The sequence below is a fragment of the Dipodomys ordii genome, unplaced genomic scaffold (assembly GCF_000151885.1).
Source record: "Dipodomys ordii isolate 6190 unplaced genomic scaffold, Dord_2.0 Scaffold4, whole genome shotgun sequence".
Taxonomy (NCBI): Eukaryota; Metazoa; Chordata; class Mammalia; order Rodentia; family Heteromyidae; genus Dipodomys; species Dipodomys ordii.
In genome coordinates, this window is record NW_012267220.1 from 32,786,042 (window position 1) to 32,803,755 (window position 17,714).

Below are 17,714 nucleotides of genomic sequence, written 5' to 3' on the forward strand. Positions count from 1 at the left end.
AGCACCACATAAGCAAAAAGAAAAAAGCCGGAAGTGGCGCTGTGGCTCAAGTGGTAGAGCACTAGCCTTGAGCTGAAGAGCTGAGGGACAGCACCCCAGGCCCAGAGTTCAGGCTCCATGACCAGACCAAAAAAAAAAAAATTCTTTCCATATCTTAATAATTAACTTTTTTCAACATTTTTTTTTTGTAGCTGGCTTAATTCTATTTTAAGTCCCAATTCCTTGGTCTAGTTTGTAATAGATTCTGTACCCATAGCAACATCTTACTTGTCTTGGTTCGAGAAGCACAGCATTTCAGAGAACTCCTCAACATTTCTTTCAGTGTTCTGTTGTTTTCTTTCATGATGGTTGCCTGAAGATTCAACTGCTGCCTAAAGGCAACCTTATTTGTTGCCACTTAAAATTTCTGCACACACCCTTTTAAAGCAGAGAAACCTGAATAATACTTTGGCTATTTTACTATATAGTAGCGCACTTAACTATTTTTTATTCTTTAGGGTATTAATAGACCAACACAATCTGCTTCTGAGGTTAATAGCTCCAAAGGATCTGAATTCTGCAGCAGTTCTGATAGCAGAAGTGATGACTATCTAGATGTTGGCATTGGGCAGGTAATTCTCTTTGGTCATATTTTTTTTTCTTGTTACCATTTGTATGGTAGAAACAGATGTAACTTTTGTTTTTAATGAGAGATGTTCTTGTTTTCTTCTTTGAGGTGTCTGTAAAATATCCCCGGCTCAAATATAAACCAGAAATATTCTTTGCCTTTGGGTCACCTATCGGAATGTTCCTTACTGTTCGAGGACTAAAAAGAATTGATCCCAATTACAGATTTCCAACATGCAATGGTTTCTTCAATATTTATCATCCTGTAAGCATTGTACAGCTGTCATGGTTTTTCTGAATATTAGAGCTTATTGGTAAATAGCATGTTACTTTTCATTGTTTGATTCATTTTAGTCTAGTCTAATAATGGGACAACTAATTGTAATAGTATTGACCTGTAAATGATGGGGCAGAAGAAGCATTCTTTTTTTTTAAGCTTAGGATATTCTTTTTATTTTTTGGTAGTACTAGAATGTCAACTCAGGGTGTTGCCCTTGCTAGGCAGATACTCTATGTCTTGAGCCTTGCCACACCTCAAGCTTATAATTACTCTGACCTAAGTGACACAGTTTCTCAGACTTTGTTCAGCAGGGATAAATAGAGCTGTTTTTGGTTTTTTTTTCCCTCAATGTAGTTTGATCCTGTGGCCTATAGGATTGAACCAATGATAGTTCCCGGAGTAGAATTTGAACCAATGCTGATCCCACATCATAAGGGCAGGAAGCGAATGCACTTAGGTAAGTCTACATGTGGAACTTGATAATTCTAGACCTCCTGGCTGATATGAACTACATGGACTTCATTCATTTTGTCTTGCTATGTTGTCTTGTATACCATTTGATATTCTTTATATGTTTCAGAACTGAGAGAGGGCTTAACCAGGATGAGTATGGATCTTAAGAACAACTTGCTAGGTTCACTGCGGATGGCCTGGAAGTCTTTCACAAGAGCTCCATATCCTGCCTTACAAGCTTCAGAAACAGCAGAAGAAACTGAAGTAGAATCTGAGTCAAGTTTGGAAAAGTCCAGTGGTCAGTGACACTGCACACATTGATTATTGGTATCAGGCCAAATAACTCCACGATGTGGAGTTCTTATTCACCTATAATATTCTTTTCCCTTCATGTGAAGTGCAGTCAATCTTCAATTCTGCTCACCTTAACTATTATAGTAATAACCATTAATTGTAATAGAATATTATATGTGAGAAAAAATGTCAAGACAAACTTAACTAGGCTTGAAAATGTTCCCCATTTTGGAACAACGGGAGTGATGTGAAGAGTCTGCTCCATGAAATTCCTTGTTTTTATAGGATAAATGTCTGTATATTTGTGGGTCACTTTTATTTTCCTGTCTAGGGAATAGCTGGAATGTTGCCTGTTCAGTTTCACTTTTAGTTTGCAATTTCCCAAAGAGCTTTGTCCCTGCTTACATCCAGTTTAGCAGAATGATTTAGCTATTGCTGGTGCAAGTAATGGGATATGTTGAGAACACATCCACACACACAAAAAAAGCGATTGGACAATATTAGCAAGAGCTTTAGGAAAGAAAATGCAAGGAAAGAGAGCTTTCTGAATAGAGTGTCTCATCATAAGATAAACTTGTAATCTGCTGGGAAGTAACATGAAATCCTGCAGACTTAGGTTCTTACAGTGGCTCTCCTGTATTTAGATGTTAACACCGAAGAGCCCCCTGTGGCAGTGAAAGAAGACCCCCCCATCAATGTGGGAATGCTCAATGGAGGCCAGCGCATCGACTATGTGCTACAGGAGAAACCTATTGAAAGTTTTAATGAATATTTATTTGCTTTACAAAGCCACCTATGTTACTGGTGAGTTTTGATTATTTGCTTTGTTGTCTTTCAGTGTTGGCAATTGATTTGTTTTGGTTTTTTTTGTCGGTTGTGGGGCTTGAACTCTGGGCCTGGGAGCTCGCTGTCCCTGAGCTCAAGGGGAGCGCTCTACCACTTGAGCCATAGTGTCACTTCCAGACTTTTAAGTTTTTGTTTTGTCAGTGTTGGCAATTGAACCCAGAGTCTCACACATGGCAGGCAAGTATTTTGCCACTGAGCCATACTACCAGCCCCTTTTTTTATTTACTGGAGCTTTTTTTTTTTGGCCACAGCTCAACTTCTGGCTTTTTGTTAATTAATTGGAGATGAGAGTCTCATGGATTTTCCTGCCCACACTGGCTTCCAACCATAATCTTCAGATCTTAGCCTCTTTCTATTTCTCTCCCTCCCCCTACCCTCTACTTTCTCCTCTCACTCCCTCTCCTTCTCTCTCTCTCTTTGTGGGTACCCAGTACTGGGGCTTGAACTCAGTTCTTCTCACTCAGTTTTCTTACACATAGCTGGCACTTTACCATTTGAGCCACACTTCCAGTCTGGCATTTACCTGGTTAATTTAGATGTAGTGTCATTGACTTTTCTGCCTGTGTTGTCTTAGAACTATGATTCTTAATATCTCAGCCTTCTGACTAGCTAGGATTACAGGTAGGAGCCACCAGGGCCTGCCTTTTCTTTTTTCCTTCCTTCCTTCCTTCTTTTCTTCCTTCCTTTCTTTCTTTCTTTCTTTCTTTCTTCCTTTCTTTCTTTCTTGGCTTGAACTCAGGGCCTGGGCACTGTCACTGAGCTTCTTTGCTCAAGGCTAGGGCTCTCTACTATGTGAGCCATAGCACCACTTCTTGCTTTTTCTGTTTATGTAGTATTGAGGAATGGAACCCTGGGCTTCATGCATGCTAGGCAAGCACTCTACCACTAAGCCACATTCCCAGCCCTGTTTTTGTTTTTGTTTTTTTTTTTGAGACAGAGTCTTGGCATATAGCCTAGGTTGGCCTTGAACTTACAGTCCTCTTGCCTCAGTCTCCCAGGTGTTAGGATTATAGGCATGTGTTACTATGCCCACCTTGTTTCTGTCTTTTTCTGTGTTCTTTAATTGTTTTACAAATATTTGGTAGATGCCAGGTGCTAGTGGCTCATGCCTATAATCCTAGTATGGGCACAGAAAAGAATCTAAATTGATCTGTAGATGAGCGACAAATATCAGTCTTAGCAAATGTCTTTGTAGAAATTAAGAAGTTGATTCTAAAATATATTGGAAAATACAATAGCCAAACCTTGAATAAAAACATGACAGCTAGGCGCTGGTGGTTCATGCCTGTAATCTTAGCTACTCAGGAGGCTGAGATCTGAGGATCACAGTTCAAAACAAGCCCAGGCAGGAAAGTCTGTGAGACTTCTATCTCCAATTAGCCACCAGAAAACTGAAAGTGGTGCAGTGGCTCAGAGTGGTAGAATGCTAGCCTTGAGTGGAAAAGCTATGGACAGCAACCAAGCCCTGAGTTCAAGCCCTACAACCAACAAAACAACAAAAATGAGATATTTATATTACCTGAATTCAAAGTTTATAAGACCACAATGACCCAGATGGTGTTTTATTGTCATAAAGACAAATAGCTTGAACTCAGTCCTCTCTCACTTCGCTCAAAGTTGGCACGTATACTACTTGAGCCACAGTTCCACTTTAGTTTTTTTTTTTTGTTGTTGTTGTTTTTTTTCTTTTGGTCGGTGGTGGGCCTTGAACTCTGGGCCTGAGCACTGTCCATCAGCTCTTCAGCTCAAGGCTAGTGCTCTACCACTTGAGCTATAGTGCCACTTCTGGTTTTCTGGTGGTTTATTGGAGATAAGAGTTTCATGGACTTTCCCGAGATACTCAGATCTCAGCCTCCTGAGTAGCTAGGATTATAGGCGTGAGCCACCGCACCCAGCTCACTTCAGGTGTTTTTGATAGTTAATTGGAGATAAGAGTCTCAGACTGGGCTGGGAAGGTGGCTCAGTGGTAAAGTGCTTGCCTTGCGTGCATGAGACCCTGGGTTCAATTCTTCAATATCAAATAAGCAGAAAAAGCTGGAAGTGGCACTGTGGCTCAAGTAGGGTGCTAGCCTTGAAGGCTGAAGAACTCCCGGACAGCAGCCAGGCCTAGAGTTCAGGCCCATGACCAGCAAAAAAAAAAAGGAAAAAAAAAAAGAGTCTCAGACTTCCTCCCCAAACTCTCTTTTGAAGCTCAGTATTAAATCTCAGCCTCATGAGCAGCTAGGATTACAGGTGTGAGCCACCCACCAGCAGGCAGCTTTAATTGCATTTTATCTATAGAGAGCTGACATTTTAATAATTCTGAGTGTTAGACTGAGTTTTCTGGGCCATAAATGTATCTTTCAGTTTATTTAGACCATCTTTAATTTCTGTTAGTGATATTTTATAGTTTTTAAATGTACATATCCCATGTACACTATAAGTTTTAATTGTATTCCTTTTATGAATAAAATTGAGCCTCTTGTCATTTTAATTTCCTTTTCTAGGGGTTATCTACATCCTTTACTTCATATTGACAGTATTGGATTGAGTACTGTATTTTCCTCAGTTTGTTTTCTGGTATTAACAATATTGGTTTTTGCCAAGTAAAAACATAATTTTTACTTTGGTCTTTGCTTTCTGGACTTTATAATTTGTGTCTTCCTTATTAAAAAATCCTTATAGTTTATTGTAATGTTTTATAGCTTAAATTTATCTTAATAATGATTAAGGATAGATCTAGGTCATGTCTTTTTCTCAGTTGTCTCAACACTATTAATAGATTTGATATTGTTAAACTACTATACCTAATGGGACTATGTCTTAAAAGTCCTTTTTTTGGGAGGGGGGGCAGTCTTGGGGCTTAAACTCAGGGCCTAGGCACTGAGCTTCTTTTGCTCAAGTCTAGCACTCTATCACTTGAGCCATAGTGCCACTTCTAACTTTTTCTGTTTTTATGGTACAGAGGAATTAAACCCAGGGCTTCATGCATGCGAGGCACGCCGTCTACCATAAGTCACGTTCCCAGCCCTGAAAGTCCTTTTTTTTTTGTTTTTGTTTTTTTTTTTGGGTCTGGTCATGGGGCCTGAACTCTGGGCCTGGGCGCTGTCCCTCAGCTCTTCAGCTCAAGGTTAGCGCTCTACCACTTGAGCCACAATACCACTTCCAGCTTTTTTCTTTTTGCTTATGTGGTACTGAGGAATCGAACCCAGGGACTTGAGCATGCAAGGCAATCTCTCTACCACTGAACCACCTTCCCAGCCCTGAAAGTCCTTTTTTATTGATCTGTTTATATCTGGTATACCTAATTTTCTCTTGTTGATTTAGGAGTTTCTTGGGATCTGTGTTTGGAGTTTGGGGATGGGGTGGAAGGTAGTCTATAAAGCCACTGAAATCCAAGTTTGTAGTTCTGATTATATATATTTTCTCTTTCTTGGACAGAAGTTTATAGACCTCATTAGATTCTTAAATTCATGACCCAAAATGAACCATAGATCTAGAGAAATGTTTAAGCTTTATGTCTGTAAGGCAGTGCTTCATGAATGTTTCCAGACATGCTAGAGTTCTAGCATGTTAGATCACTTTCCAAACCATTGCTAATTATGTCACCTCTGGATTACATATTTTTGGAGTAGTGAAAAATGTGCTTGAAGGTAATTGTATGGATTAAAATAATACATGCAAAGCATTCAGCAGATACTCATTCTGTCCTTTTTCAATATAAGGTTTTCCTTTTACAGGGAGTCTGAAGATACAGTATTGTTGGTTCTCAAAGAGATCTACCAAACCCAGGGTATCTTTCTTGATCAGCCCTTACAATAAAATGATCCATCTATAGTTGTTTAATGTAAGTTGGCTTTTTTGTTTTTTCTCCCCAGTACAGGCGTTTGAACTCAGGGCTGTTAATTAGCTTATTCACTCAAGGTTGGTATTCTACCACTTGAGCCACAGCTCTGCTTCTGTTTTTGTTTTTTTTTTGGTGGTTATTGGAGATAAGAGTCTTACAGATTTTCCTGCCCAGGCTGACTTCAAACTGAAATTCTCAGATCTTAGCCTCCTGAATAGCTATGATTATAGGCACAAGCTACCAGCACTTGGTTTAATGTAAGTTTTAAAATGTCATGTATGCAGTGTAGTGCTTACATGTTAGCATGTTAAAAGGAATTGTGGAGCCTTAAGCTATTGTTCACTAGAGACTGGTTAAAATTTAGAGAAGGTGTTCAACTGCCCACTTAACAACATTGTGCTTGGGATTTTGTCTAATGACATCTTTTAAGATTTGAATTTAGAATCTTAACAGTTTTGATTATCCAAGAGTTACTCTGGCAAGTAACAGTGGATAGCCCATTCTGAGCTTTATAATACTCATCCTCTCAGATGTGAAACAAGAAAGCCTGTAGTGTTCTGTATTGTTGCTGTTTGCCTCCAGTTGTGACTGCGTGACCTCTTCTACTCTTTCCCTAGATGGACTTTGAGGGGTCCTTCCCCTGAAAACCCACCTGTTCGTTGCTGAAATCTTCTCTTCAGCTGCATCATTTCCTGCATGTTGTCTGCTCGTTATGCACCATGTCTTTGGAAGATGATCTCCCTTTTTGGAATTGAGTGGAAAGGCAAGGGGAAGATGCTATTTCCATTTTACCACCGACTTCAAGTAAACACTTGCCACTCTTTATGGGGGCATTTGAATCATCTAATTGTCTGGTGATATTAGGCGCCACACTTCTTGCTGATCTCATGAGATGGAATATGGTCTATTTGTTTTAGATTGGTTTAGGGTTGGTTAGTTGTTTTTTTTAAAGGAAATTATTGCTTATTTTTAGAAAATGATATTCTAATTTGGGAGCAGAGTCTTGAAATACTGAAGGCATTTAAAGGTACACTTATCTGTTTTTTTTTTTTTTTGCACTGAATGCTAATCTAGGTGGGTATCGAGGAAGGCTACTAGGTTTACCTTGTTTCTTTCCTTCGTGTTTATGACAAGATAGACTGGAATGAAGCTGGATAAGAATTGGGTTTTTTTGTTTTTGTTTTTTTCTGAGACAGGATCTTGCTATGTTATGTAGCCCAGGTTGGCATTGAAGCTGTAATCTCTTGCCTCAGCTTTCCTGGTGCTAGGATTACAAGTGTGAGCTACCATGAAGAACATTATTTACACTCTTAGAACTGGACTTACTGCTAGGGAACACTGACGCTATTCATTGTTTTTATGACTGAGCTGCTATAAGTCTAAAGTGGAGAATTTAATTCACAGTAGGTACATCTGTATAAAGCAATGATGTTATCTATTATAGATGCCCCATTTATACCATACTTCAAATTGTGGGATTTGGGGTGAGATTTTAGGTAATTCTTTGATAACACTTGTATTCTTGTGTTGAGGGTGAAGTTGTAAAAGCTGATGAACCTGACATTGTATGGCCTTTACTGGCTACTTAGGTTATAAATGAAATCTCTTGGGGGTACCTTGTGAAACAGTTGAAATCACCTACCAGTCCCACTTGGATAAAGGTGGTGCTGTGATGTTCTCTTCAAAAACATTTTGTAAGTATCGGTACTGTTAAACAGAATGCTTATTTAAAAGGCTGTGTTAGTTGAGCAAATGCATCTGACTAGGAGGACATAACTATTCTGAAAAAAACCCGACCCTATGCCTGTAAGTTCCAGGAGCAGCTACTGCAGTTACTGTCAGTTAAGAGCATGCACAGTGAGATTTACCTTGCAGAACACAGGTGACTATAGACTAAACTTTTTCCTAAGCATCTGCTCACAACTTTGCTGTAGGTATTTTCTTCCCTTTAACAGCATTTATTGTCATTCAGTTCTCTTTATGAGCCCTTTAGGCTTCCTCTTGGATTTCCAGAGATACAAGTGGCAGAGGTAGGCAACCTATATTTTGTAATTTATAAAATATTTTGGCCAATATATCATGGTATCCAAAGCACTGGTATTAATAGTCACTGAAGCCATTCCTCAGATAGTAATGGTCTTTAACTTTTTCTGTATAGACAAGGAGGTTAATTATTGTCACTATGTTTATGGAGGAGAGGGTTAGGTAACAGTCAAGCCTGGCCTTTCCTTATCATCTGCATATGGACTAAGTGCTGAACAAGTAAGCTGCTAAGTTTCAGATAAACGGAATTCCTTATTTTTATTATTATATAAATTCTGAGTAAGAGTTTTGTCAAGTTGATGTCTTCAACTAGTTGTTTAAGAATAAACCAAAGGACAACTAAGAGTTGAGTCCTGTAACGTAACCAAAGATGGACAGCTTAACACCCGTAGAACTAAAGGAACCACTGGAGTGGAATGGAAGCCTCCTTTCCTGGTGGTTTACTTCATCCTTCTACTAGTGGAATTCTGGCTGCATAGTACACACATTTAATAAGCTCGATTGAAGTTCTTTATTTAGTCATGCATCATTTGCACTGCTTCACTTGTATCATGTGCAATCTCTGACCAAGCCTATTTTTAGACTCCAATGTAACATTATTTTTTACGTACTCCTAGCTACAGAATTAAGATTGCTTATTTCAATAAGTCACTGTTTGCTTGGAAAGTTGATAGCACTGATTAGCTTTCTAATATTTTGCACTTTTGAAATGTTTGTTTTTTACGTGATTATATACAAAACTTTAGTAAATACTAAAATAAAACTGTATTGACTAGTTGCCTACTTTTGTTTGGCCTCATCTATCACAAGGAAAATTAGTGCAGTAACTATTTGCTTCTCTTATGTCTTACCAAAATAAGTTTAAAACAAAAGTTTCAGGCAAAGAACTAATACTAAGTTATGTTCCTATGACTAGTATTTTCATTGTCATAGGCAAATATAGTTCAAAATTTAAAGTGTGGAAATTACAAGGTCAATTCAGAAATGGTCCTTCCGTTCGTATAAATATCAGCTAGTGCTACAGAGAGCAGTGGTATTGATCACTTATGTGTGATGGGGACACCAGTGTTCACAGTCCAGCCCTACAGTGGTATTAAAACAAAAAGTAATATTCACCATTTATTTGAATATCATGTTGACTTAAAGAAGAAAATGCATGGAACGTATCCTGTAGAAAGATAAGCGTAAGACAAAATCATATTTAAAGTATAGTTCCAAAAGAGAAAGGCAGTGATAGATCCTACAGTAGTGCTCTCATAATGTAACACAGGTGTTCCGTAGGAGAAGACAGGAAAAGATGCTCAGAGTCTCCACATAACAAATGGTCAGCTGGCAGAGTTGACTCTGGCAAGAAATGCTTGAGCACAGTTCGGAGACAAATGAGGTAGAATTACCTGGGAGTGCTGAAATCACAGTCCTCACCATTTTCTTTTTTACTATGTTCTCATGGTAATTCAACAAAATGGAAAACAGTATCAGATGTCTGGACTTGATAACATAGGTTCAGCAGTGGAGCATCAACCAAAATTGGACATTTTCTCCCTTAAAGCTTGATAGAATTTTCACTAGAGAAAGTAAAAAAATTCAAACTTCAGTTGATTAGGCCCCAGAGTTTAAGACTTCAAGTTACGTTTCAGTGATTTTTAACTCCAGCTTCTAGGATAAAGTGGTGCTATGTAGTCTGTTTTGTGGAAAGATGCTTCAAAGAGCAAGCATTGAGATTAAATGGAAAAACAGGATTTGGGGATGCCAGTCTGATGGACCAGACGCTGGAGACGCGTTCAGAGGTGGAGAATGGCCTGGAGTCTTCATGATAGATCCATGTGAAGTAGGGCAAAGTGCATAACAGAAGGCCCAATATCATCTGTACCTTGGAAGGAGTTAAAAGGCCAGAAATTCCTGTCTTGTGTATGTTTGTTAGGAGGGGTGATTCATTTGTTCTCCACTGAGATAAATTCGACTTTTAAATATCCATACAGTAAGGAATACCAGGTTTCTTCTGAGCAGTGGGAAGCATGTGTTTTTCCTGAAGTGGTTTATCACATTCCACATCAGTCAGAGGAGGGTAATACTGCCTGTAGCACACATAGGCAAGGGTCATTCCAATCATGGACCCAACTAATACATCTGAGGAGAGAAGAAATAAAATCTTTTTGTAGTCAATTAGATTCTTCAATCATATTTAGACGCCGCATAATATTAAACAACTTGATCCTTGAGGATACTATATGTATAGGAGCTGAAAAAGCCTCAACTCTGCATTTATGGTTTTTTTAGGCTTTCTTAAATGTATCGTTTAGTGTTACAAAGTACTCAGTTAAAACACCTTTAAAGCTGGATGCTGGTGGCTCACACCTGAAATCCTAGAGGATCATGGTTCAAAGCCAGCCTAAGCAGGAAGGTCCAGGAGACACTTATCTCCAATCATACACTGTGGCACTGTGGCTCAAGTGGTAGAACACTATCCTTGAGCAAGAAAACTCAAGAGATAGCACCCAGGCCCTGAGTTCAAGCCCCAGGACTAGTTTAAACAAACAAAACCCCCTATACCTTTAGTCAGTAATTGCTGTTCAAAGTGGACTAAATTAATTTTAATTCAGAAGAATAACAAATGTTCTTCTAGTGCTATTCATTGACCTGTTTTCACCATGTCAAGAGTTCTGGCTGGGCATGGTGGCACAGCCTGTAACCTAATACTGGTGGCTGAGGCAGGAAGATGGAGAGTTTGAGGCTAGCATAGGCTACGGTCAGGCTCAGGAGTTACCTCTCATTTCTTTTTTTTGGGCTGGTGCTGGGGTTTCAACTCAGGGCTTTCTTGCTCAGCTTGTCTGCGTGACTGGCACTCTACCATTTGAGCCATGCCACTAGCCTGGCTTTTTGATTAACGAGATGGAACCTAGTGAGTTTTCCTGTCCTGGCTGGCCTCAAACTGCATTTATCCAGTTCTCAGCTTCCTAGTATCTTGAGGTGAGCCACTGGTGCCCAGCTTCTCTGCTTATTAAGATATAGCTCCTGAGGCCTCCGAGCAACACTGCCAGCTTGTCAGACTTCAACTGCGGCTTTTCTTTGGCAATCCTTTTTTTAAAATTTGGGTGTTTTACTATAGCGTTCAGATTAACTTTCTTTGGTTTAACTATAATTTTATGTCTCATGAGTTTTGTTTTGGAATGAAAATCTTCGGACAATATCCTTAGAAATCTCCCTGTGTAGTCCAGGGGGCCTTGAACTCCCAGTTCTGCCTCAGCCTTCCAAGTCCTGAGATTACAGGTTGGTGCCACCATGCCTGGCTTAAAAGTATTTTTTACAGATTCAATTCAGTCTCATGCTTCAAATAATGGAAAAATCACAAGTTCTATTTTGGTAATCTCTTTAAAAGGATAATGTTTGCCTCTCATCTGGCCTTAAGATGCACATAATACAGAACCCAGATTATCTACACACACTTACTTGTTCATTGAACAGATGCTTGGTGAGTAAAGTTTCTCTTTGCCAGTCTCTAAGGATAAAGATGAGTGAAACATAGACACTCTTGAGGCATGACTCATCTTACCTTGCCAGTGGTGCTTGTAGTCACAGGTGCGGGACAGAGCAATTATAGATGCAAAAAAGAGAGGTGACAGAAAGGCACAAAACCTCCAAGATTTCCCGCGCCCTTGTGGTGTGAAGCAGTGTAACTTCCCTGCAAGGTAGAAGGAGGCAAAGGCCAGGCCAGCAAACGCAACTAGAAGAGAAAACCCACAACTAATGTGCGTCCTATTGGAAACCACTCATCTCCCCACAGGAGGCCAGGGCAAAAGAGTTTGCGCTGTCCCTTTTTGTATGTTTCTGTGTACAGTTATAAGGAAAAAGGAAAGAAAAAATATAGGACATTTTGTGTCATAAATTCAGTCATATTTTACTTGAGATTAGTTTTGGGAGTGCAAGTTACACAACTTTGGACAGGTTTCTTTTGCTTTCCATAGATGGGAATTATAAAAATAATAGTACCTCATTGGGTTATTGTGATCTACAAATGAGGTAGGAATATAATAAAAAGCTTCAGCATACTTGACTACACAGTAACTTCAGTAAAGGTTAGGATTTTCTGTGAATACTACTAGGATTTAAGCACATAGTAATAAAATGTGCAGATTTCATGAGACTAACCCTGTGTGCTAATATTTATGCTACTCTTCAGGACTAGTGAAGTTGCAGGGGTTCCTGCTGGTAGGCACAGCGCAACTGGGGTTAGATATTCCTCCCACTACCAGCTTTCCATTAAATGTAATGAAGAAAGAATAGAAACAGAGTCCATATGAACTTCATACAGGAAGAATGTCCACTAGGGAAGCTCTTGCGGCCCTCATTGACCACGTCCTTATCCCCTGTGCATATCAACTCAGGGTGGGCTAGCCCATCTGGGAAACAGCGGTAGAAGAAATCTGGGCGTGGCCTGGAAAAAATAAGCATAGGTTAAGCAAACATCATTCACACTTGAAGTACTTTTTAGTTGTACATGTTAGTCACATGTCCCAGACAAAATAATATTAAAACTGGATTGGGATAATCACACTAAGAGAAAAACAGCCTTAGTCCTGGGGCCAATATTTAAATTAGGAAAAGAAGAAAAGTCATTCTAGCATGTGATCGCATTTCAGGGCAATCACAGCTAATCACGGGTGATTTCAGAGGTATGCCAGACACCACAGGTGGCTGTGGTTTTGGTGGCAAATGCCAAAAGGCTGTAATAAGGTTAGCGGTTACGTTCAGGATAGAAGAGAGAGCAGGCAGCTTCTGGGGAATGAAAAAAGAGAAAAAAGTAGATATGGAGGCCAGCCTGGCATTAAAGTCCAATGAGACTCAGCTCCAAATAAACACCAAAAAGCAGGAAGTGGAGCTGTGGCTCAAGTGGCAGAGGTCATGTTTGAGTGAGAAAGCTGGGGGATAGCACCGGGCCCTGAGGAAAAGCCCCAGGACTGGCCAAAAAAGAAAAGAAAAAGGGAGAGAAAAAGCTGAGGCCTCGGCTGCTGACGAGTCACTCACCTCCCCACTATCAGCTTTATTGTGTTGGTAAAGACACCATTCAGGGCGAGGGCAAGGGTGGCTGCTGGAAAGCAAAGCAGCTGTTAGTGCTGTCGGCCCTGCTCACCCCAGACAATCCCAAAATCTGTGTCCCACCATGAGGCCCTCAAGGACCACCGCTTGAGCAGGCCAAGACACGAATGGGAAAGAAGCCAGTGCCTGCCTGTTCACCAGTGGGTGGTTACTGTACCAGCGGTCCGTCTCGGGTAGAGGTTGGCTGAACCCCCCAATCACTGCCATCTCGCTGCCGACACCAAGAGCAGCAGGAGGGGTTAGCTCTTACCTAGGCAGGCTCGTTTGCTGTCTGTGGCGTCAGCCTTCTTGAAAACCTTGGCCAGGAAGATGAGAGACAGCGGAGAGAGAAACGCGATGACCTGACAGGCGGAATACAGCACAGCACAGCTCCAGCGGCATCCCGCGCGGGCCGCCGCGCCCAGCGCCCAGCGCCCAGCGCCCGCGGGCCTGCTGCTGGCCCCGCTGCGTGAGCCAACTTCCTCCGGAGGGGCTGCGGGCCGGGCTCCCGGCGGACCCCCCCTCCCCCGCCGTCCCGTCCCCCTGTCCCCCGCCAGCCCGGGCGGCCTGCCCGCTGCGGAGCAGCTAGCCACCAGGGTGCGACGCCGAGCCCCCACGCACAAAGGTCGGCGCGGCAGGGAAGTACTCCGCCTCCACGTACGGGTTCCGGTACAGCCACATCTCCTCCGGCTGGATGCGCCTCTGGAAGGGGGGCAGCAGCTCGGTCACCCTGGGGGAACAGAGGGCCTGAGCTCCCGCGGAGCGCACGGAGCCGCCGCGCCCGGGCCGGGCCCCGCACGCCCTTACAGGAAGGCCACGAACAGCACGACCCGCACGCACACTTCGACCCCACAGGCCACCGCCGTCCCCGGCACGCCGCTTCGGACAGACAGACACAGCGACATGGCAGGCACGCGCCGAGGGCAGCCCAGCTCGACCAGGTGGAGAGCGGCCCTGGGTCCAGGGCCGGCTGACGGCCGAGTCTCCAGGAAGCAGGAAGTGGGAGGGGCAGCGGGGCGAGCGGCCGAGCGCCACCTTCCCAGAGAGGAAAAGCCAGCCGCGCGGGCCCGGCTTCTGTCCACAGGGAGCCCGCTTCCGGCCACGCTGCACACCGCCTTTGGGTCTCAAACCAGTGCCATAGAACATCATGGGTGCCTGGCAAAGCAGGGGCATCGTCAACCACGGCAAGGTCACTGTAAGGTTCGGGTCCTTAGTACTGAAGGAAGAAAAGCCGGCTGAGACGGGCAGTTTTGTGTCACCTCATGGCCCTGGTGACAGCCTTCTGCCCCAGTGAGTGGTAGCAAGACATTACAGGCAAAGAACAAGCCCACATACTGAACTTGGAACATACAAGACAATTTATTGAGGTTGATCTCAAGCAAAATCGGAAATTAGTGGAATGTCATTAAAAACGTTTCCAAATCAATCCTCACAGAACCTGAAAACACATTTGAATTCCAAAGTATTTGTAAAATAAAAAAGGCAACATTTCAGTAAATATAATGTACAAAAATGACATGTTCCTACTAGTACAACATCAGTTAGAAGCTTAGATATTACAGGCAATCCTAAGTGCACTATAACTAGTCCACAATAAGCTAGCTATATACAGGTTAACCAAGCTTTGCACGCTTCACACTTTGCAATAAAACAGGCCAATCAAAATCCTCAAAATATGACATCTTGAACTCGATGTGGCAGCATGGAGTCATGTACAGTAATGCCCCTAGTGGAACATTCCCAGGGAGAATTAACACGAATCCTTTAGTGTCAAGAGCTTCTAGGCAAGTCACAGAAACTCTGACATTAATGGATAGATAGTGATGCTTTGTTATTAGACTCAAGTCTCAAGAGATTTAGGCAAAATAACATTTCATAGGATCTATAAAGTTTATTACAGAAATAACAGTTTTACAAAGGCCATTATGTAAAGCATATGAAAAAAAATGAAAGGGAATCTGTAGGTATCTGTTGTGCAACATTACTGTGGGTACAAATGAATTTGTCATTACTTCCAAATGCACATGCCCTTGAATATAAAAAGATGATCTTTTCAGTCACTTGTAATCATTTAGCATCTTGGTTAATTAGTGCCAACAACATCTCCACATAGGGCATGTAACAAAACAGATCCTTTTTTAAAAATTCTCTTTGGGTGGTACTGGGGTTTGAACTCAGGGCCTTGCAAATGCTCTGCCACTTGAGCCATACCTCCATCCAATGAGATTAAAAAAAATATTAATAACAGCAAAAAAGCAAATTTATTCAGCCCACTTTTAAATGGACAAGGTTATCTTTTAAATACTCTGTATCTTGTACAAGCCATGTGGCTGACGCTTGTGAGCCACTTGCAACACATGAAGAGGCTGTGGGCACAGCTGTGGGCATCGGGAAGCTAAGGTGCTTCGTTACCATGGAGCCATTTCGTAGGAAAACTGAGGACTCAATAATGACTTTGGCAACTATCCGGTTTTCCCTTTTTACTTACATGTTAATGACTTTTAGAGCCTAATGAGGACTGGTAATTCTCTTCCTCTACCCCCTTCATACATCTGTACCACAAGTGCTCACATTTGTCAATTTTCAATGGACTGACAAAAAGCCACGAAAACGGAAATGTGTTTTTGAAAGTTACACACAGCATTGTAGGAGTGTAACATACATAAGTGCAATATTTTTTCCCTAACACAGGCATGTATTTATTAAAAAGGAAAAGAGGTACTTGGGAAAAGGGTTGACAGATAGACAAAATAAAAAACTTACTAGGAAATTTTCATAAAAATGCTGCTGGTATCCATGCAAGAGTCTCTTCCCCAAAGGTAGACAATAAATCTAAGATATCAACTATGAATATATTCCCCCATTTGAAGAACTTGGTCTTTAATCCCAGTTAAGGAGGGTTAAGAGACTAGGATATTTTTAAAACAGTATACAAAACAATGCTTTGTAGTTCATAAATTTAAAATGAAACTATAAAATAAAGAGCATCTGAAGAGCTTCAAGTACTTAAAAAACCTGAATTCAATGAGGCAGAGGTCTCAGTGTTAAGGTGACTACATCGTACCTGTGGTAAACATCAGCTTTCCCCTCCCTTACTCTTACAACTCTTTTTCTTTTCCAGAACCCTTGATGCCCCATCCCAGGCAAAGGAGGATGAGATTTCAGTAATACAAATCTTCAACTATTCAATATTGGTGAATACATTGCAGAGCTGCCTAATTATATCTATTTCCTACTCCATCTAAAAAGGGAGCCAAGTTCTACCTTTTGCTTGTTAACAACCAGAGACCAGCTCAAGGTGGCCCTAAACTGAAGGAAACCGGTCCATTTGATCACCTCCTGTTTGCAGCAGCTTGGACAAGTGGAGGGAAATAGATACAACGACCTTGTAAAAATTAATTCTAGTCTGCATTGCCCAGCAACAAAACAACTTTATATCACCTCACTGTTACTGCATGAAGTACTGCAAATACAAGCTTTGCAAGCTTGTAAGGACTCAGGGCTACTTGTCTTCTTACCCTGTTAGGGACATGGTGTGTGACTGGCAGTACTTTGTCTTTATGGTGAATGCTCAAAGGAAAGCTTTGCATTTAAAGATGATAAGCAACAGTCCATGGCAGTACGGGGATTCCATTCTGGACTGCAGATCTGGGTCTAACCCTGCTTGCAATACATCATGCAAGAAACAACTCAAAAAGGAGGCTATTTCATGGAATCTTGTCCCATTTGAGATCATATCACATGATGCGATACCATCTGTGTCCTACATTATTTACAGGCATGTTTCTATATACTACATGGTAGTGGCAGGAAAGGGGAGGCAGCATTTTCCCCTTTCTCCAGTTATCTTTTCAGTGTTCAGATGTGTTACTGACTTACACAGCAATCTTCATGATTTTAAAACTCAGTCCATTCAACAGCTTATGCCAGATCTTATTTGTGAGGAAACAGTGTGGGAACTTTAAAACAAAAATGAAAGTAAACCCCACCTCACTGTGATCTCCAGAGCTGACTTGAAATGAAGCCCCCAGCTGCTTCTGCATGCTAGGGGCAAAGGGCATCTTCCCTTCTGCTCAGCAGACCACAGAGCCTGGAGCGTGTGTGTGTGTGTGCACATGCCAGTCCTGCTTTCCCTGCAGTGCCTAGGAAGATTTTCCTGCTCCATATTTAACTCTTAGTCATCCAATTTCTGAAGTTTTTGCTGATGCTCAAAAATGTTATGTTCACTTGTCCCTCCAAGCAATCCACATGAGGTTATAAAACACCACCGTGATCCCAAGCTGCTTTAAAAGT

At 41.5% G+C, this 17,714-nt stretch overlaps 2 protein-coding genes across 2 annotated transcripts in view; one reads left to right on the top strand and one right to left on the bottom strand.

Annotated features, from left to right (window-relative positions):
* Ddhd2 (DDHD domain containing 2) overlaps nt 1-9,125 on the top strand; it is a 25,865-nt gene extending 16,740 nt beyond the window's left edge. The window contains exons 10-16 of the mRNA XM_013024299.1: nt 498-611; nt 716-871; nt 1,241-1,343; nt 1,467-1,637; nt 2,278-2,437; nt 6,199-6,305; nt 6,923-9,125. Of these exons, the coding sequence (XP_012879753.1) occupies nt 498-611; nt 716-871; nt 1,241-1,343; nt 1,467-1,637; nt 2,278-2,437; nt 6,199-6,280 (786 nt within the window). The 3' untranslated portion in view covers nt 6,281-6,305; nt 6,923-9,125. The remainder of the gene's footprint in view (nt 1-497; nt 612-715; nt 872-1,240; nt 1,344-1,466; nt 1,638-2,277; nt 2,438-6,198; nt 6,306-6,922) is intronic.
* A 319-nt stretch (nt 9,126-9,444) lies between these two features.
* On the bottom strand, nt 9,445-14,397 carry Ppapdc1b (phosphatidic acid phosphatase type 2 domain containing 1B). The gene is made up of 7 exons (XM_013025701.1): nt 14,229-14,397; nt 14,043-14,151; nt 13,693-13,783; nt 13,371-13,434; nt 12,656-12,780; nt 11,899-12,069; nt 9,445-10,475 (listed from the first exon to the last, which is right to left on the bottom strand). The coding sequence occupies exons 1-7, from the start codon at nt 14,324-14,326 to the stop codon at nt 10,312-10,314; spliced, it is 822 nt and encodes a 273-aa protein (XP_012881155.1). The 5' UTR covers nt 14,327-14,397; the 3' UTR covers nt 9,445-10,311.
* Between the last annotated feature and the right edge of the window lie 3,317 nt (nt 14,398-17,714).

What these genes read in the sequence shown, in the direction of transcription:
- Ppapdc1b (XM_013025701.1), bottom strand. Translation starts at nt 14,326, where the DNA reads ATGTCGCTGTGTCTGTCTGTCCGAAGCGGCGTGCCGGGGACGGCGGTG. An exon ending in TCCCTGCCGCGCCGACCTTT is followed by an intron (nt 13,784 to 14,042) that starts GTGCGTGGGGGC and finishes TCCGCCTGTCAG; the next exon opens with GTCATCGCGTTTCTCTCTCC. An exon ending in CCCTAGTGGACATTCTTCCT is followed by an intron (nt 12,070 to 12,655) that starts GTATGAAGTTCA and finishes TTTCTCTTCTAG; the next exon opens with TTGCGTTTGCTGGCCTGGCC.